Below are 21,551 nucleotides of genomic sequence, written 5' to 3' on the forward strand. Positions count from 1 at the left end.
CCAATGCCCGTCCACTACCACTGGACCACAAGGCTCGCTCATATACTATTTTTTATTACTATAGAAATTTCAGGTCTTAAAATTATAATCTCTAAGAAATATGAAATCAATCATTGAAAATTTTGATTTAAAATATAATATTTCGTACTGAAATGGTTTGAATTGAATCCGGGTAAAAGAGAATTTTGTGTACATTATTATTAAGCCATAGATCGTATGCTGTATTTTAATTCTATTAGCCAATTTGAAACCGTCGGCCAACTGCGAGTTTAATCTGCAAATATAAGCCTAATGGCTAATGGGTTATATAACATATAAGGAATTGGCCCATTAATGAATCTCAGCCGTTCGGTTACTCTCCTGGTCGAGCGAGAGCTACAAGCTATGGCGGTAATAGTTAGTTTTTGTCAGTTGCTTCATCGTCATAATTTGCTAGAATCCATATTGATGCATAACTTAAATACACAAAAGGCTTGTTAAAACACTTTTGAGATTATCTTCCGACTTAAATGTCGAATGCTTAGAGATCAAGATATTTTCTAAAGAAGCTAACATAAAATAGCTAACATAAAATTGTCCAATGTCTTTTACAAGTCCACATACTCATGAGACCCCATGGACTTACATTGTTAATGAAATTTGAAGAATTCTTTTCTTGATACTGTAATAATAAAATATAATGCTATATAATTAATGAGCCGTTTAAACCCAAATTCCTTTGATTTTCTCAGTTGATCCAATTTTAACCAATTTGGTTAAGATCAAAACGTTGTAAATGGTTTTGGTTTTCTTAGTGACTAGACAGACGACTTGACTTAGAACAGAGCAAGGTAAGTTTTGCAAGCATGTCTAAAAAATTATGGTAGTTAGAGAACCATTAACCATGGGTGTTTAAAGGGTGCTTAGCATTTTTTTAATTAAAAAAAAGGAAAGAGAAGAAGAAGAAGAAGAAGGAGTGCTTGATTAGACATCACAACCAGTTGTTGCTTGCACTGTTCGCGGGCTCGAAGGACACGTAGCGGCCCGCGATTGGTCATTCTTTTAATTTTTTTTAATTTTTTTCCAGACAAAAAAAATTAAAAAGTTTTTTAAGCACCCCACTTAAGCAACTTTAGGGTTAATCGTGCTCTTAATATTTAATTTTCAAGAATGCTAATGATTTAAAGGTCACCAAAACCATAAATAAACAATTTATTTGGATATACACACATGATACATTCATATAACTAAAACACCACACGACCGATCAATGTAACGAGCGTCCGTTTCTATCATCATTATTTATACACAAAAGCAATGTGGACCACGTACGTATAACGTACCAAAAAGAGCGTCATCACTCCTCTTTTGCCTTTCTTATTGGACCGATATGCGAATAATTAGAAGAAAAGTGATATACATATACATAAACATGCATGCGTCAGGGAGAAATCGTTTTCATGAGATTCACATATATAAACTATAATATATATAAGGTTCTTAATTAAGATATATATATCGAACATCGCGATCAGTCGTCGGATTCTTTAGGTGAATCCGAGATTATCTTCTGGATCATCTGGTTTGTCTCTTCCTCCGACATTTGCTCTTGTTTGCTTTGCCTCTCCTCATACGCCTTGAAGAATTCCTTGTTCTCTTTCTCCAGCTCCTTCCAAACTGTAAAAGGAAATCTTTTTTTTTTTTTTATGATGGGAAACAGATTTAATATTAAACTATTTGTCAAAACCAATTCTAATATAAATAGGTTACAAACTAGTTTTTTATTTTGTATATATATAAATTTTAGCTTTTATGTTAAAGACAGTCTATCGCCAATCGTTAGATTATGCACGACCACTTATAGTATGCATACAAAACATCCGAAGTCAATTTGACACGGAAAATCATATATTGCAAGACTAAATTCTATAGAATAGTTAATATGTGGATATGTTTATAATTTATACATATATATATATATATATATATTTTTTTTTGATTAAACACAGTTTCCCCAACGGCTTCCCAGGCCCAAGAGACTAATCTGAGTCGCTGCGGCCCGAATGTTAAATCCGCAGTGGCCGGGAATCGAACCCAGGTGGCGGTGTTCACAGCTGTGAGTCTTTTACCACCAGAGCTAGACGCTCTAGCTCCGGTTTAAGAGTGGAGTACATGCGTATATGTAAATATGTGTCATCTGTGTCTATAGAGTATAATTAAGAAATGGAGAGAGAAATAAAGACAAGAGAGAGAGAGAAGAAAACCAGTAGAGGTGATGACAGGAGTGATGTTTGCATGCTTCGAGAGAGCTTCCACACACTCTTCTTTGCTCATGTGGAAGATCAAACATTTTTCAATCATGTGCTGCACCTATACATATATAAACATATGAACCAAAGGTACTGAGGTAAAAATAAAAGAGAAAAAAATCACTCGTCGCATGAACGAAGAAGAGTATATATATGTAATCCTTGAATCATATAAACATATTACCATGTGAATGTAAGAAGCAGAAGAAGAACCAGCCATTAGTAATAGAAACCCTAGAATCAACACTAAAACTCAAAATATGGCCTTCTCCAAAAGCCACTTGTGGAGATAAAGACACTCATATATAGAAAAGAAGATCACGCAGGAAAAAATAGAAGAAGAAGAAGACAAAAGAGTGAATAGTTGAAAGATGATATGCATGCATGGGCCAGACGCCCCACGTGGGAGATTGATCATAATTGGCTGGGAAAGGATTAGAAGAGATTTGTAAAATCACTCTTTCTCTCTTCTCCCTTCATTTTTTTCATTTACATCCCAGGCTTTATCCACGTGATCCATGGCCCTCTCTCTATACTACTTTTTGCAACAGCAAAAAAATCTATAGTTTTTCATTGTTAATGCTTAAATTTATATTTGCTCTAACTGCATGATTTCACTGAAGGAGAAACGAAGAAACATGCACTTTTAAAGTAATGGTAAATAAATAAATGACTTGCGCAATAGTAGTTAATCGTGTTCTAAACGATAGTACGAAATATGACAAGTCTTGACACTTTAATTTATCAACATAAAAGGTCTTAACACTTTTCTTACCGAAAGCTTTCATCAAGAAAGAAAATAGTGTTGTAAGATTATAATGTAGAGCTACGGTGAGTACTATACCATTGTGTGTTCGACTTCGATTTGATAGCTGGTAGCTAATAAGAGGAGGAATCAAAATCGATGAACCGGGGCACATATGATCTTCTTATATATTGACTGTTTACACATATATATAATGTTATCTCATCTAACATCAACCAAATATCGTTTTGAACTAATGTAATCTGTGTTTAAAAAAAATAATTAATGTAATCTCATTTTCTGCTCTATATAGAAAATTTTCTTATATACCTCTATTAGATGCAGAAAAAATTATTATTATCATATAACATCAACCATATATCGTTTTGAACTAATGTAATCTCATTTCCTGCTCTATATCTCTCATTTTTGTAGATGTCTTACATAACAATAATGTCCAGTTTCTAGTTTCTACATGTTTCATGGATTAGTTTGTAAGATCTACTACTATCATTACTATTCATAATCTAACCATCTATATAATTGACTCAAAAATATCAATTGGGTTATAGTCCTATAGACCACCATGACATGTGTACTGTACGTTACAGATGATGAAAAGCAATTTTTTTTTCCTTTATTTACGAGAAAAAAAGAAAATAGCAAAGTGATCAACAATAGTTTTTTGGTTTGGGTAAGGGGACGCGGGAGATTTAGGTTTTTGATTCGGGACCAATGGGCTGTTGACATGTCACCCATAACAATCTACATTGAGATCAAATAATCGCAAATGGCAGAACAAGCTGAGTGACATGGCGAAAATGGACATAACAAAGAGAATCTAACAAAGGTTACGTAAAGAAGTCACAGACAAACACATTGAAGCAGTGTTTTTGTCAAAATCTAAGGTTTCAGAAGATCCATCAAATTCAGTCATTTAATTTAACTATACATATATTCCTCATCATGTGGACCTCTCAATTTGAGTCCTGAAACAGCAACTATTCCCTCGAATCAAATTCAAAACCCTATTCATCACTTTCTCTCTCATTCCCTCTCGTTAACAAGATTACAAACAAGACGCCTATTCTCTCTCATCCACTTATTCATTTTACCTAGATACTTCCTTATCCGGCTTTTGATATCATTTTCTTTTTTTTGATAAATATGTGAATTTCATTAAAATGAAGCTAATTTGTACAAACAAAGAGTTATGCTGTCAAGCCTAATGATGCCCAAAAAAGATAAAAAACACCAACAGACTTCCAAGTTAGGATTTAATATCACTAACTAACAATCAAGAATGCTTTAGCCAAACTTGCATTAGACCTCTAAATTTCCTTCGCTCTTTCCTTGCAAGGATTGAGTTCCGGATTAGCCTGTCCAGGTCTTTGAAGATCCTTTGAGGCGTAGAGGAAGTTGCGTTATGAAGACGGTTATTACGCTCTGACCAAAGCTTGTATATAGTTGCTTGTGCAGCAAGTCGACGAAGCGTTGTGGGGCAGGTAGAATCCAGTGAACTAAGCCAGTCACCAAAAGCTGTCCAAGTATGGAACAGAGTAGGCCGATAGCCTAGACGTTTGGTTATGAGGTGCCACACTTGTTCACTGAAACTACACCTGAGAAATAAATGGTCCCTTGTCTCAACACATCCAACACAAAGGAGGCAAGATGCATCAATACCTGGATCCCAAGTAGCAAGCCTTGCGCGAGTAGGCAACCTGTCCTGCTGAGTAACCCACATGTGGAAGGCGTGGCGTGGAATGTGGCCCTTGAACCAGACTAAAGGAGCCCAAACAGCTTGTTCACCTCTATTCCTTATGGCTTCCCAAGTAAGACTGGTGGTAAACTTTGCTAAGCTGAGATCATTAACACACCATTTATAAACATCAGGAACAAGGGATCGGGCTGGTAGAGGCAACGTGCAGAGTAAGATCTGAAGTTGCTCTGCTTTAGGTGATCTAGCAGGCCGTAGGAGCCAACCTTCATTAGGACAAATTTCTCTAATCTTGTCATGAAGAGGGACACCAATATGCTGAGGACCATTATAACCAAAGAACTTGATCAAAGGACCTAAGGGCAGCCAGTTATCGAACCAGAAACTGGCCGAAGTTCCATTTCCCACTTCACACCTTATGAAACGTTCAGCTAAAGGTTGGAGGTGAAGGATGGATTTCCAAATCCAAGAGCGCTGTTTTTCCTCTTCGATGCTCCAAATGCTTTCGCCTTTTAGCCTATTTTTTTTTGTCCAAGAAGCCCACAAGGATTCATCTTCGCAGTAAAGCAGCCATATCAGCTTGAGAGAAAGAGTCTGGTTCCAAGTAGTAAGGTCTCTCAAACCTAAGCCCCCCTCTGATTGAGGTAAACATAGTGACTTCCAAGAGATTTTAGCTTTTGATCTACTAGTAATGTTACCATTCCAAAGAAACCTTGAGCAAAGGGATTCAATTGCCTTTATGCAACCTTTGGGTAAGATGAAGCTTGAAAACCAGAAGTTCAGAGTTCCAGAGATGACAGTGGAGAGTAGCTGCCTTCTTCCAGCATAAGAGAGGGCTCTACTTGACCAGGAAGAAAAACGCCTCTTAAGCTGGTCCATTAGCGGTCTGTAATCGCAGATCTGGAGCTTACGGTGCATTAATGGGAGACCTAGGTATCGAACAGGAAGTGAGCCAAGAGAGAAGCCGAGGCTGGATAAGTCTGAGGCTTCTGTCGGGCTCATTCCTGCGACGAAGAGATCAGTTTTTTGATGATTCATCGAGAGGCCTGACCAAGCAGAGAAACTGTCTAGCGTTTCCGCAATCCGTTCGAGAGAGCTATGCTGACCATCAAAGAAAACCATAATATCGTCGGCAAAGGCAAGGTGCGTCACAACCGGATCAGTAGCAAGCGGATGATACCCAATGAGCCTGTTTACATAGTCTTTGTTTAAGAGCTGAGCTAGGACTTCCATGGCTAGAACAAACAAATATGGGGACAGCGGATCGCCTTGGCGAAGGCCAAATAATCTCCAAGCTCGCCATTGACAGCAACTGAGAAACGCGTCGTTGTGATGCATTGGGAGATCAGTTGAACAAAGAAGTCCGGGAACCGTAAGGCTCGTAAGATAAGCAAAATAAAACTCCAATCAAGAGAGTCAAATGCCTTCTTTAGATCAACCTTAAGCATAGATCGCTTGGAAAAATTCTTCCAGTTGTAGCCTTGGATTAACTCTGTTGCCAAAAGGACGTTTTCGACCAGCAGTCTTCCGGGAATGAACGCAGATTGCGTGTTGGAGATAACTGATGGCAGAACTTGTTTCAGCCTATTTGCGAGAATTTTTGAGATTACTTTGTACGTTGTGTTGCAGCACGATATAGGCCGAAAAATCAGAGATTAAGATAGAGTTCTGCTTCTTTGGGATGAGGGTTAATATCGTTGAATTCCATTGTTGAAGCAGCCTACCCGTAGAGAAAAACTCCTATACTGCCAAAATCATATCTCCTCCAACAGTTTTCCAATGAGAAGTGAAGAACTCTACTGGATAACCGTCAGGACCAGGCGCCTTGTTATTTGGCAGGGAGAAGAAAACTTGTTGAATATCCAAGGGAGAAACAGGGGTTAGAAGAGCTTCAGACACAGCATGAGGGCATCTATAGTCGAGAAGGTGGGAGATATCATCCAAGGTGGATGTTGTTGGAGGTGAATATCTACCAAGCAAATTCTCGTAATACTCCATAGCATGATTCATTATCCCTTCCTTGGTGTCAATAATATTACCGAGATCATCCTTGAGGAACAAAATCTGATTGATGGAATTCCGTACTCTTACGAATCGGTGATAAAAGGGTGTGTTAGAGTCGCCCTTGTCTAACCAAGTTACATGTGATCTCTGATGGTAGAAAGATTCTTCAGCCTTGGCAAGCAGGGACCATTTTTCATAAGCTTTCCTTTCTTCCAAGCCGGCTTGAGGTGTAGGAGAAGATAGGAGAACACGCTGACAGTGAGTAAGAACATCAAAAGCTTCAGAAACTCTTTTTTCTATCCCTGAGTAATTTCCTTTGCTAAAAGTTCTGATGATGCTCTTCAATTCTTTTAATTTCTTAGACACCCTAAGCATAAATGTCCCTTCAAACGGTAAGGAGTTCCAGCACTCAGAGATGATTTCATGAAACTCTGGATTGTCATTTAGCATGGTGTAGAACTTAAATGGATGTTTGACTTTGGGCTTGGAGGCATCAAGGAAGATACAGCATGGACTGTGATCTGAGATACCCGGGTCTCCAAACACACCAAGAGAATCAGGAAAAGAAGAAAGCCAAACATCATTTACCAGAATTCGATCAAGCTTTTTAGAGATGACCGTGAGACCTTGATTATTAGACCATGTAAACGAGTTTCCACAATAAGGCAGGTCGGATAGAGCAGCTGAGATAGTACAATTAAGAAAATCCCTCATGCCACGAGTTGAGTAAGCAGCAGAGGCAGAAGAGTTCTCTGATGAATCCAGAATCTGATTGAAATCGCCTACAACTGCCCAAGGAGAAGAAGCCATAGGCGCTTGGACAGATAGGTACGAAAGCTCGGACCATAATTCCCTACGCATTTTCCTGCAGTTTGAGCTATAGACCAGAGTGACAGCAAGCTCTAGAGCAACAAAGGGAAGCCTTACTGAGCAAGAGATACATTGGAGCGACTTGTGTAACACCGAGACAGTAACCGAAGGGTGCCACAGAAGCCAAATCTTTCCTAACTCCAAAAATTCATAATTACATTCATAATGCCATCCCGGGAAACTCTGTTTATGATAGACACTGCCTTGATGCTACTGACATGTGTCTCCAACAAGCCCCCGAAAATTGGCTTATTTTTCCGCAACCATTTCCGAAAGCCGCTACGCTTTATTTTATCATTGAAACCCCTAATGTTCCAACAAAAAATATCCATAAAGGGGTTAAAAATCAGAGGTTTAAAGGGCCTATGCCCCTAGCATTACGCTTCGCTTGCTTCTTTGACCTTTACGATATAACACGAATGAACTGATCATCTTCATCATCTGGATTGTCTTCATCGTTAGATAACCCTTCTGAGTCAGGATCAGGATCCTCATCTTCAGAGGTACCTTTAGAAGAGGCAATAGGTGACTCATAATTCTCAGGTTGAAGATCAACAAAGAGCCTGCCTATTGAGACATCATGTTGCTCAAAGTTGGCTATTTGACGTGATGACCCGACTGAAGGAGGAGCTATAAGGGGGGGATCGATTAGGTTCATCTTGTCTGATCGCTCCCAGCGTTTCGAGGCAGGAGGCTTTCCCTTTGAGAGGATTGGAACAGATCTCTTCTGATTCTGTATACCCGTTCCAGAAGATCCAACGATGGGGTATTGGCTGGGAATTGGAGCTTTACCATTATCCTTGTTTGAATTTGTTCTGGTACAAGCATCTGTGGAGTGCTTTACAGATCTGCAAATCAAGCAACGAGGAGGAGCAGCTGGACATTTAGAGATGGTGTGCCCAACTTTGGAGCAGTGAGAGCACAGTGACGGGAGCCAAGGGCACGAGACCCCTATTCTCACCACTTCTCCGCACTCGAATTGAGCATTTACTGCCTCTGGTAGCGGCGTCTGCGGATCAATCACAGTATACACCTTAGCCACTTCAATGTTAGTGAGGTTCTCTGTAGACGGGTGAAGGTACAGGGGATGACCCACAAGGCCTGCTATCTCCTTTAGAGCATCCCTGTTGAAGAATTGCAGAGGGACTCCATGGAAGTCAAGCCAGACCAGAACAGTAGATAAAGCTGGTTTCTCCGGAGTGACACCCGGAGCCCACTTTGCAACAAACATTGTTTGGCCGTCGACTTGCCATAAGCACTGTTTGAGTATCCTGCGCCTAGCATGTGGGCAAGGAACTCGAAAGAGAAAGGCATTTCCATCCATTTTGGACACTGAGATATCACGGCGCTGTTTACTCCACATACCGTTGACGATGGCATGAACTGCACCTCTCGCAAGTGCCTCCTCGTAGAACTGCCCAATAATGAAACTGTCCCAAGCCTTGCGGTTACGCTCAATGACTGATTTTGGTATCTTAACGCAAGCTTCGCCTGAGTCAAGCGTAAAGGGGGTACCCTCTGGATCCATCCTTCCGGAGTTCGGGCTTACTTTGTCTTTCTACATAGTCGCTTGAGTTTTCACTCCGGACTGAGATGGGGCTGTTTGTTGAGTCGGAACGGCTGATGGAATCTCAACATCCGACTGAACAGGTGTGTGAGAGTGCTCTCCAGTAATGTAGTTAGTGGAGGTAGCCTCACGATCTTGATTTTCAGGTACAATTTCAACTGTAGCTGAAGCTTGCGATTTAGGGTTTTTGGCTGAATCGACGGTTGGTGCCGCAGGGCCCTGAATCTGTGGCGAAGGTAAGCTAGCTGGGATTAAGGGAAAACCAGGTTGCTGAGCTTCTTCAATTGGGGGGGTTGAGGCGTCGTCATCCACGGCTGAGTTGAGATGTGCAGATGGCGACACCGGAGACGCTGACGAACCGGAGTGGGAGGCAGAGGCAGCGGGGCTGCTACCTGGGCTGCGATTCTTCTTCGGCTTCCACTTCTTTGTCATGGTCGGCGGTGGGGACCGACGTCGAGCCCGACGCCGGTGGAGGGCGAACGAAAGAGATCGCGTTTCGTCTTTTGGGGAGAGAACTTTTTGAGCGCGTGAGGCGCGTAATCTTTTTTTCGGGTAGTCGCCTTTGATATCATTTTCACTGAATCCGTATAAATGAATTTAAAAAATTCACTAATAAATAGCTAAATCTACTCTATTAAAATAGAGTCCTATTTGAATTTACTGTGGCATATTTTAAAATTAGATTTATTAAATATGTTGTGACTAAATATTGACCCCTTCTATTATACTATCTTTAATAAGTTTTGTTTTTATCTACATTTACATTACATTAGATTAACTCTATTAAATTAAAACAAGTATCTTCGACATAAATAACAAATTGCTGATTAGAATTGGTTGAATGATTGATTAATTATACCTAGGTGTAGTTTCTTATTTTCTGGGTTTTTGATTATTAAAATTTGTATTCTTTCTATTTGATTCAGAAAAAAAAATCTTTTTGATTCCTGGCGTTTGATTATTAGTTGTTGATATTCAAATGCATGATCAGTGTTCATAGATTCATTGGTAACTAAATCTGGGAAACAAAAGTTGCTGATTTGGTTTAAGATTCCAAGAACAGATTGTCTGATATCTCAGTCATCTCCATGTTTGTCTTCGCTATCCTTCAGAAACTCACTTAGGTCGGACTTTGTAAATTGCAATCATGTGACCGCTTTGCCTTCTGGATTTTCCAGTATATTCGATAGTTTCATTTCAGCGTCATGATTCAAATCTCCACTGAGGTTTGATCTTATTGGCTTATTTAAGTGATTTCTTAAAAATCCACAGGACCAGTAAGCTTCATGAATGATCATCTCACGTCGACTCTGCTTTTTTTTTCTGATTGGTGATCCTTGATTCTGGCTTTCTTAATAAGATCATTTTTCCGATAATTCCTATTTCCGTCACAAAAGAAATGAGAACACATTGATAATATAATCTCCACGCGTGTTCTTTCTTATATAATTGGTGTGATCTAATATTTTAACAAGCTTCAGTCTTGATTAATTTGTGTTTTTGGTTTTTCACAAGGAAGGTATGGTGATGGAGAATGAGTAATATGACGCCTTAACCGTCACAACTGATACTTCCGAAACTAACATTAAAAAGACAACGTAACAGTTTTTTTTTTGTATCATCAATTCCTTGTGGGAATATGAGTAAAGAAGTTTTAAACTTTTTCCTGGTTTGATTTTGTCTCAGGCAAGGAAAGTTCATCGGAGATTCTCAAGCTACTAAAAACTTTTAGGTGATGATTAGATGATTTTGTTCACATTGCAACTGTTTCTTTGGTTTGGTTTGTTGTTTACTAGAACCCTGATGATGTAAAAGTTATGTTTTTTAGTTCAAGGTGATAGGATCAGTCCTTGCGATTAAAAATATTACTCAAATTTTTCATGAGTTTAACGTAGCAATCAATTACGGTGCGTACTAACCCGAGGTGATACCAAAATTTTCATAATGCTGTTCTCAGTGGGACTAGCAAGAAAGATCCCAAGAAGTTTATCCATGAAGACCTGGATTAGTAGTACTGCTAAGTTAACTCTCTATGTTCTTGGAGCTGATCTTACCGCCTACCGGTAGATGCAGCAGTATGAACCTATACACACAAAATGGAGTTTTTATAATTGATTTTCAAACAAAAGTTGATGTTTGTCTTTATCTCTTCGTTTTATTGAGTGTTTGCTTGGAATGATACCTTTGCAGGTTATCAGATGGGCTTATGCACCCGGTGAATGATACCTTTGCAGGTTTTCAGAAAAAAGATTCTCTCAAGCACTTTTTTTTTCTGAAAAAAAATCCCAACACGAAGAGAATTATACAACAACATGTTCTGTTAAGAAGTCATGACAGACATGAAAGCTGGATCATTGTTTTTAGGTTTTTCTTTGATGTGTTGGTCTTTAAGGATACCACTATCATGAGTCCAGTTATTTATGAAATAATTTGAGAAATTGTAAGTTTGCTTGAGATGAAAAAATTAAAATGTTCTTTTCACTTTATCATTAGTCTTAAGTGGTGTTGTATCCGAACGACATTTCATTAGACTTATATTCTTATCGTCTATAAGTTAGTTTAACATAATAGATCTCAAATATATCCAATACGAAAACCATTAAATATAATTTTATTTTTCAAAAACACTAACAAATTTTTAAAAATTATTAAATAAAATTTAGATAGAAATATTTTGATCTACTTTATATGAATTATATTACTGCCAAAAAAAATAACTTGAAGGTAACTGTAATGTAAAATAAATTTAAATTGAATGGCCACCAAAACAAATCAACAATACTATTATTTACACAATATAACAAACATAATTTACCTTTTCATAAGAAAACAAATCTATAATTATAAATGAAAAATCCGCGTGGGCTACCCTAAATTTTCTTTCGATTATACCTTGCATATATTCAAAAATATGTATCTTACATGATTTTATTAATTTTACATTATGATTTGTATCAAATGATTATGAGACATATTAGTCCCTTAAACATATTAAAATATAAATAATTAGTTTCAACAACCACCAATATATAGTAACTTATTTACCAAAAATATAGCTACTTAATCCTTATTTAGACTAAAAATATTTGATGTTTCAAAATGATATGGGTTTATTTTGATCACAACCGTAGAATATACATATTACCTTTAAAAGATAGAGGTACAAAATTAATATATATATATATATTATGACTTGGTATATAATCTTGAAGTATACCGATTTTCTAAACATATTTAAAATATAAAAATATTCAATAAAAAAATGTAACTGAAATATAGCTACCTAAATCATAATCAAATCCAAAATTACATATCACTATTCAACCCGAGACTCTCAAACTGAATTTGAAATTTTATCAGGTTCTTAACACTGTTATTTGAACCAAACCAAAAACTAAAACAACTAACCCAAACCAAAGCCAAATTCATAAATAACAGAACTGTTCGTATATTTTTTAAAATGAAATCCAAACATTGCAACTAAACCGGAATCAAACCGAAAACCAAAAATACAATTTGGCAGTAAACCAAAGTTTATAAAATATCATTAAATCATAAAATTGTAAGCTAAAAACATAAATTATAAATAATCATACGCAACCGCGCGGGTTAGAATCTAGTATTTAGTTAAAGTTGGCTTGAACCCAGTAAAAAACTGACTGTAACCCGATATAAAACCCATAGGATACCCGAAACCGTAAGTAAACCCGATAGGGTAATCTGTAAACCAAGACCCGCCCGAACTAAAGGCGCGAATTTTGAAAATCAAAAATACAAGTTTTGAGTTTAAAAATTTAGTAGAGTTTACCCCCCATGAATTTTTTACCCATTATTAACATTCCTAATTACAAGTCTTCAACATATACATACACAAACAAAAAAAGCTAGAGAAACAAATTTAAAAGGTTTGCTTAAATCATCAGCTGCAATTAAAAACTAGCTTCACAAGATTTTCTTTTGAGCTAAGACTGAATCCAGTATACAGTGCGAGTTTTGCTTCTGAAGAGCACTCCTAATACATTATGAATTCAATATGAAGTTTCTATGTATAATATTTCTATTAAGAAATGAATGCAAATCATATAACCACTTTAACTTCTTTTGGTGGTTATGTTTGGCATCTAGTGGTTGTAGATGCTGAATCTCGTGAATTCATACTCTCTTTTGTTTTCTATATAAAAAGTAAATTAAAAAAAAAAAAAAATTGGTTAAAACGTTTTTTCTCTATACCCATTTTGAATGTTTATCATTCGACTATTCTCGAGAATGCAAATTTGGTAGAGTTTCTGATTAAAAACTATTTAATTAAGTCGTACAAAAAATGAAATATCAATGCCGACGAGACAGCATAAATAGACAATAGTTGCATAAAGAGACAAAGGTGGTGGTACAGTAGAGTCATATTATTGCCTTAACTCAATTTTCAAACCAAAAGCTCTTAAAAAGCAAACCCGAATTTGTCGCAAAGACAAGTGGAGATTCTATTGACCACACCCACCCACTTGAATTTTCTTCCTTCTAAGCCAATTGCAGTTTCAATTTTTTTGTTTATTGTTTTGTTTAAAGTGTACGATGTGATTGAATTTCATTATCCAATGAGAGCATGCCGCGTCAGCAAAACGGAATAAGTCTGTTGTATTTTTCCTTTGAGCCAAAACAAGTGAACGACGTGTGATACCATAGGGAGTGACTCAATTATTCAAAGGTGTCTCGTTTTAAATATCTAATCTAACACTCCTGAGCTATCGGTTGTACAAATTATAGGTCACGAGTAAAAAGAAAGAAAGTTTCGTTTAGTTTCTATCAACCGTTTGAATGATATTTTTGGTTCAAAATAGCAAATACTAAATATATGACTAAAACGCTTAAGTTTGGTTAAAACAATATCAAATAACAGAAAATGAAAAATGGAACAAAAAAAATGAATTATATTTTGAGTTTCATCTATATTTTATTCAAAAATTAAATTAATTACTCCCTATGTTGTACTATATACACAAATTGTTCAAGCTACGAAACAAAACCTGCGGCTCCACCCATATAGTGGATCCAACTTCAAGTTTTGATTCGATCGTTGGACATAGATTTAGCAAACTCTCACCATTTGAAAATCTCGTAGCTTCGGATTCCTAAATCCTCTATCCGTAAATATCTATATACCAAGATGTAATTTGATTCCGATCCCTTGTTGCTGCGAGATCAAAGGATTTTATTGCTATTTCTAGCTATAGATGCTTACAAGTTACAAGCTAAAGTTTGGAGATTTGTTTTCACGTTTTTACTTTTTGTTGATGAATCAATTTATATATTTAATAATTACCATCAATTTCTTGTAAAATATTTTCTTTATTTAATGCTATTTACACTTTAGCACAAAAAAAGCTATCTAACAAGTAACAACTGATTCTTCTTTTCATTTTGACTATGTCCGGAATCACCCATTGATCATGTCATTTTGTAAGAAAAAAAATCAATTCTCTTAATTAGATTTGCTTTAGTGACCTTGAGTATTCTCAACGAATTATGGTGGTATAGAATGATTGAAAATCTATTTTGGGATTCGAAGACCAGAGCTAGAGTTTTCCCCGTTTGATCATTGTAGGGTTGTGAAACACCTTAAATAAAAATATTACATGCCAACTTCGATTCGTGATTCTCCAATAATAATTAAAAATTTGTTGTGACACTAGTGTCCTCTCACCATTGATATATATATATAGCTTCTCTTGTTTCGTTGTGCAACGTCAATAAATCTTCTTGAGCATTGCTTAGCTGACAAAGAAATAACAATTTCAGCATCAAAATGAAATGGTATTCAGATACATGGTGGATCATGAACATCATTACATCAATCAACCATGACACCATAACCCAGAGTCGCCACAACCAAGAGTATTAATAGAAATCATTCCTCAGTGTTCAGCTCCTTTAAGTGATTCCAACACCTTATAGTAAGATTTCTAAATACCATGGCCAGCTCAACATTTTGATGGGCTTTAAGGTAAAAATAAATAAACTATTAAGAAAAAACTTGAAAAAAACTTTATAAATAGTTTTTTTTTGTAAATTTTATGATGAAATCAAAAACATATACATCCAACTTGTTTTTGAAGTCTTTTTCTTTTGATTTAGTTTTGTTTCAAATTTGTAAATATATATATATCTATATACAAAATCAACGTTCTTTATTTTTGTTACATGAAGGACATGTTGCCAGAAGAAAAAAATTCTGCCAAAATAAAGAAGAACATTGGGCTGGACCCTGGACAGTCACATCGTTACATCCTCCTAAACCATTTCTGCCAAATCCATGGCTAAAACAACCAATATAAACAAAATTTCCACGCTAGTTAGGGTTTCACGCTTTACTATTAATTTTTTGGATAAACATTAATTAATATTTACGGCCATGACGATCTAAAAACCTAAAAGACACAATAGTCTATAGAAGAGTTAAGCTGATTTGCTTAAAGATGTTATCGCAATTCTAAAATTGATAGTACGGAAAGTAATCAAGCGATCTCATTAAGAATATCGAACATCTCTCGGTGATCACTATCAACTTTGGGCTTTAGGTAATGGTCATATCCTTGAAGAAAGCCCAGCCCAAAACATTTATTTTTGAAGAGAAGTTTTAAGAAGATAACGTATATAAAGATGAGGTTAATATTATCCATCATCATCACCTTAAACAAAGCTTTCTCTTTTTCTCACAGCAATGGTGATTTCCTCTTCCGCCCACCAAATCTCCCCTTCCTTCTTCCATCTCCGCCTCCGCATTCCCGCCACGTCTCCTGCTTCCTCTCGCCTCATCAAGCACGGAGACGGAGGAGGAGGAATCGCCTTGTTGACGATCCGAGCTTACATAGAGAAACCAAACTCCATCTCAAGCTTCGCCAACACAGTCATCGGTTCTCTACCCGTCGTCGGACTCCTCGCCAGGATACTCAGCGATGAAGGCGGCGTCGGAAGAGATTTAGTCGACTTCGCCGAGTTTAGGAAACGAGTTGGGAATAAATGCGCCCCTAGTGATTCTAGAGCTTTCTACGAGTTCCAACAGCGAAGAGGCAAGGTAACTAGTGTGTTTGATCATATAGTTAGTTGCTGTAACAGTCACCGTCAGTGTTCTAAAAATAGGTTCGCCTGGTCAGCAAATTGGAGCTAAACAAAACCATTTTTTTTTTAAATTAGTGTAGAATAGATACTAAAAAATTGGATTAGGCCCCCGTCTTATCAATAATCGGATATAAATCGCCTAACTAGGCCTAATGATTCTTTGAAAATTGGTTACAGTATTCCCTGTGATTTTACACCGTTCAAGCAAATGTTTTAAAGCATTTTTGTTGATTTTTTTTCCTGATAATGTATGGTTTAAATGTTTTTTTTTATCAACGGTATGGTTTAAATGCTGTGTTACATAAGTTATTACCTTTTTTTTGTTGGGTGTTAATTTGTGTGTGATCAGCTTTGCTTTGTCTGATATGTCGGAATGTTGTATTCCCTGTGATTTTACACCAATAAAGCAAATGTTTTTAGCATTTTTTGTTGATTTTTCTTACAGATAATAATGTATGGTTTGAATGGTTGTGTTACATAAATTTATTATCTTTTATTTTGTTGGGTGTTAATGTGTGATCAGCTTTTAAGTGGCTTATTGCTTTGTTTGGTAGGCAGGAGAACCTTTGTATGTACTTCTTTGCTGTTGGGTTGCTGCAGTAGGTGCAGGGCTTCTTAAATCTGAAGAGATTCTTGAAGGTGTTACTAGGGTTAGCATTTCAAATGATCTCGAGTTTGAAGAACAGAACTTTATTGCTTTGATGACTGAAGCTAGACAGGTTCGGTTTGGTCTCTTGGAAGTATTATGCAGTTTTGCTTCAAAAAGGTTGATACTTTTGTTTAATGCAGAGAAGGGCGAAGTTGAACGTTGCAGCGCCAACGATCCCTATGGAACTAAGAGTCGAAAAGGCTCTTGAAGGTATATATGCTTGTTGCTTCAGGAGGGGAGTTATTGAAGAGGAAGATGAGCAGCTTCTTCTAGTGATGCTAACTGCTGTTTTCCCGTCGGTGGAGAAGTCTGAGATAGAGAGGATCATCAAAGAGAAGGCAATGAGAGTGGCGGAAGGAGGAGAAGAAGAGAATCTCATGGCTGAGCCGAAACGGCTGCGTAAAGAAGCTATTCAGATGCAGATGAAAGATCTTGAGTTCCTTCAACAGCAAAACATAGAATCTTAACAATGGCCAAACATGTGTTCCAAACATGTGTTCACCTTTAAGTATGTACCATGTGTTTGTTACTTTATTCAAAAACTAAGCAGTTCATAGTCTCTAGGAGGAGACGTGTGTGTGTAGTAGTTTTGTTGAAATGATGTTGTAGAGAGAAGAAAGGAACCTTTATACTTAAGAGCATGATTATCCCTTAAATTTTTAGAGGGTTTCTTAAATTTTTTCTTTTTCTGATTTAAAAAAAAAAATAATTAAAAAATCACTAATCGCGGGTCGCCACGTGTGAGTGGAGCCCGCGTACAGTTCAGAAAACCGACTTAACTCGATCCTTATCTGACGCCTTTTGTTATCGGTTTTTGCCATTTCTGTGGGCCCCATGAACTTAGAAACTCCATTATCACATGCGATAATTGCGGTCTAATAACATTTTTCCACCGAACTAACCGAAACATAATATGATGACTTCAAGATCTAAACTATACTAAAAGGAGAATATCCTCCCCTTTAAAGCTATCCACGTCATCTAATTATATCATCCAATAACAATCATTTTTTCTGCCACGTCTGCTATGTTTCGGCTCATCCCTTAGCCCAAATTAAACTTCACATCGAAATCAACTTCGACTATGATTCATCTTCCTCGATTACCAGCCGTTTTTTTTTTTCAAGTTTTCATTCTTCAACGCCTCGTAACTAATTAGGGTGTGGAAGAGCTGTCTCTTCTCTTCATCTCTTCGTCTCTTTTTTTTTTGCTCAAACATCTCTCCGTCTCTATCTCTTCCTCCATGTCTCTCTCTCTATGTCTCTCTCTCGATGATGAATCAACAAGGCCATCCCGAACCTGATTCCGAACCTCCTCCGACGATACCTTCGAGTCGGTGGGTGTTGAGATGAGGAATGGTGAAGAAACTAAATGTGTTTTTCCCTCGACGAGTCTCCTTTGCAGTTTGGTGGGTTGATTGAAAAGTTAAGGCCTTTTGATCCAGTTTCGTGTTCTAATTCTCTGTAGTTAAGGTTCTTTACTGAGAAAATATTTTGGGTGATGCAGATCTTCGATAGTTTTCAAAGAAGTATCAACTTTTATTGAATTGTCTCTCATTTTCTTTTTAATTATCAATAGGGTGACACAAAGGGATCAACAAAAGGTGGGGATGCAAATTCAAAGAAAGATGGTCAATCAAGCCAAAATGGCCAGGTACAGACACCTGGTCTTTCATATACTCGAGTTCCTTCAAAAGCATCAGCTTTACCCTGATGAGCAGATCCTCAAGTTCAAGATCGAGCTTCTGAACAAGACCAACAAAAGTCTCCACCACACAGAAGACGCTCCCCAAGATATAATAATGTCTGTGAAAGTTTGCCTCTTTCGTCTTTGTTGGTTGGTTGGTTGATGATGAATGTTTCTGGTGATAGATATGGAGGAAGGGCTGCACCGCTCGTGACGTTCCTTTTGAACCCTAATGTTGTCCAGGAGCTAAGAGGTGATAAGCAATACAATCTCCAGATGCTGAAAGAACGTTACCAGGTTGTGATTTTGTGTTGTTTCGTTTTTGTTTAGTATCGAGGAACTCAGTTTTGATGTGTAATATTTTTTATCAGATTGGTCCAGACCAGATTGAATGTGGGAATTACTCAGCATAAACTTGTGCCTGAAGAAACTGTGACGGTTATTGACTCCCGCTGTGGTGAAAAAATTTCAGTTTACAAGGTTTGTATGCAAAGATCAATTTTTAACATGTCCCACATTTTTTTAGCTCATCTAGAACTTTGCCACTTTCGTCATTTTCAGGGTTCTGGTAACGATTCTATTACCCAGCAGTTTGATGCTTGTGCTAGCTGGTGGACACAGGGGCCAGATCCTGCTTTCCAGGTCATCTGTGCCTATTGTTTTGTATCTTAATGCTTATCTTTTCTTGTGGTGAATCTTCTGAAGTTTATTTTGAAATTTTCTTTAGGCGGTTGCAGGCTGAGCTAGCTAGAGAAATGGCTTACACTGCTGCTAGGTTCGGGCATGTTATGTTCCCTGAGAATGTATATGAACCTGCCTTGAAATGTGCTGAGCTCTTGATAGATGGAGTGGGAAAAGGTTTCTTCTCTCACATTGTTTCTATTATTTTTTTAATTTTACTGTGATAGTTAGGTTACTCTTTTTCATTTCATGTAATAGAAACTTATTTGAGATTAATATAAATAAAATTTTAAAACTAAATTTTCCCATTTATACAAAATATTTACAATGAAAATAAAAATAGTAAGTTGCAATTGATTAAATAAACACAATTAATCTAAAATTAAGATGATAATTTACATGTGAAAAAAATATGAAAAAAAATTTAAAAATATATTATCCGCGCGTAGCGCGGAAAAACGATCTAGTTCTTGTAATAAAAGTGAACCCTTGAACATCCGTGAGTCGTTGACATTGACAATCACTCTTTTCAGAAATGGCACTGAATCTTCTTCTTCTTGGTCGCCCTTTTGATATTCCTCTCTTTATACATCATCACTTCCTCTCTGCCACGGTTGAGATTTGAGTTTCACTTTGCATTCACATACGCAACTTTTTGATTCTCTTCTTTATAAGACTATATACAATAGATTCAACACACAACGCCCTCCACATCATCTTCTCTTTCTTCCACATCAGTTTCTCTCTCTCTTCCAACTAATAATTCAACACCCACTCATTTTTTATACTCTACAATGGTTTGTTTAAAATAAAATTCAACACTCTACCCTACAATTTTTATTTTCCATTTTTTTGTTTTGTTTTACATCTTTTATTTTGTAATTACATATTAATAATTATTATTAGTTTAAATTAAATTACAATACTTAAGAGCTATATAAATGATTAAATAATTTATGTTTAATTTTATAATTTTAATAAAAATATCAATTATTTAAGACATGAAATATAAAGAATTATTATTAAAAAGTAGAATTACGAAAATTTAAAATTTAATACAATACATTAATAAGCACACAACACAAATAATAAAACACATAACATAATTAGTACAATAAACACAACTCACAAACTTGGAAATCTTTCTAACCACGGAACATGCTGAATTTTTGCCATATGTGTTTGACTAGATCTGCTTGCAGTTCGTGATGCACATTTGAATCCCGCAACTCAGATCTAGCACGCACGTGATTTGCAAATGAAGGTAACACTTCGGTCGAGAATGGTTGTGGGGCATTAGATCCACTTGCCTCAGATTGATCATAATCGGTCCAGAGTTGAGCATATGTATCTCGTTCATCCTCAACAATCATATTATGCAATATGATACATGACCTCATTATGATAGCCAAATCAGAAATTTCCCACAAGCGAGCTGGTTCCCGAATGATTTTAAATCGAGCCTGCAGCACTCCGAATGCACGTTCAATGTCCTTCCGACATCCCTCCTGAACTTGTGCAAATAACTCGTCTTGTTCACTCTGTGGAAGCCTAATCGATTTGACGAAAGTAGGATAAGAAGGATATATACCGTCAGCTAGATAGTACGCCATATTGTAAGGTCGTTGGTTCACGAAGAAGTTCACTCTTGGAGTATTTCCTTGTTCAACATCATCGAACACTGGTGAACGATCTAGAACGTTTATATCGTTCAATGTGCCTGGACATCCAAAAAAAGCATGCCAGATCCATAGATCATGGGTTGCGACCGCTTCAAGAATAACTGTGGTAGTTCCCTTGTCTCCCCGAGTATATTGTCCTTCCCACGCTTTAGGACAATTTTTCCATTCCCAGTGCATGCAATCAATACTCCCAATCATTCCCGGGAACCCTCGCATTTCACTAACATGCAAAATTCTTTGTAGGTCATCTTCAGTTGGGGCTCTCAGATACACTTGCTCGTACAATTGTATGATTCCCTTACAAAACCTACGCAAGCACTCCAAAGCTGTTGTACCTCCAATTTTGATGTATTCATCAACTGCGTCGGCTGCCATACCATATGCTAACATCCGCATGGCTGTGGTACATTTCGCTAGTGGAGATATACCTTCTTTATTAGCTGCATCAAATCGTTGAGTGAAGTAATCGTCACTTCTTGATAGGTCCTCTACAATTCGGAGAAAGACATGTTTCCGCATCCGAAATCGTCGACGAAACATTGTATC

General features: G+C 37.0%; 5 protein-coding genes across 5 annotated transcripts; 1 reads left to right on the forward strand and 4 right to left on the reverse strand.

Annotated features, from left to right (window-relative positions):
- Nucleotides 1-1,246: 1,246 nt before the first annotated feature.
- Nucleotides 1,247-2,584, reverse strand: LOC106310130. Its single transcript, XM_013747339.1, has 3 exons — nt 2,473-2,584; nt 2,244-2,349; nt 1,247-1,656 (listed from the first exon to the last, which is right to left on the reverse strand). Exons 1-3 carry the CDS (start codon nt 2,506-2,508, stop codon nt 1,511-1,513), a joined length of 288 nt encoding a protein of 95 aa, XP_013602793.1. The 5' UTR covers nt 2,509-2,584; the 3' UTR covers nt 1,247-1,510.
- A 3,906-nt stretch (nt 2,585-6,490) lies between these two features.
- Nucleotides 6,491-7,564, reverse strand: LOC106309141. Its single transcript, XM_013746209.1, has one exon. It carries the CDS (start codon nt 7,562-7,564, stop codon nt 6,491-6,493), a length of 1,074 nt encoding a protein of 357 aa, XP_013601663.1.
- Nucleotides 7,565-8,027: 463 nt separating this feature from the next.
- On the reverse strand, nt 8,028-9,152 carry LOC106309142. The gene has a single exon (XM_013746210.1). It carries the CDS (start codon nt 9,150-9,152, stop codon nt 8,028-8,030), a length of 1,125 nt encoding a protein of 374 aa, XP_013601664.1.
- Nucleotides 9,153-15,871: 6,719 nt separating this feature from the next.
- LOC106308077 lies at nt 15,872-17,614 on the forward strand. Its single transcript, XM_013745199.1, has 3 exons — nt 15,872-16,263; nt 16,862-17,026; nt 17,097-17,614. Exons 1-3 carry the CDS (start codon nt 15,910-15,912, stop codon nt 17,421-17,423), a joined length of 846 nt encoding a protein of 281 aa, XP_013600653.1. The 5' UTR covers nt 15,872-15,909; the 3' UTR covers nt 17,424-17,614.
- Nucleotides 17,615-20,468: 2,854 nt separating this feature from the next.
- On the reverse strand, nt 20,469-21,545 carry LOC106311095 (putative nuclease HARBI1). Its single transcript, XM_013748330.1, has one exon. The coding sequence runs from the start codon at nt 21,543-21,545 to the stop codon at nt 20,469-20,471; it is 1,077 nt and encodes a 358-aa protein (XP_013603784.1).
- Nucleotides 21,546-21,551: the final 6 nt, after the last annotated feature.

The sequence above is a fragment of the Brassica oleracea genome, chromosome C8 (assembly GCF_000695525.1).
Source record: "Brassica oleracea var. oleracea cultivar TO1000 chromosome C8, BOL, whole genome shotgun sequence".
Classification (NCBI taxonomy): Eukaryota; Viridiplantae; Streptophyta; class Magnoliopsida; order Brassicales; family Brassicaceae; genus Brassica; species Brassica oleracea.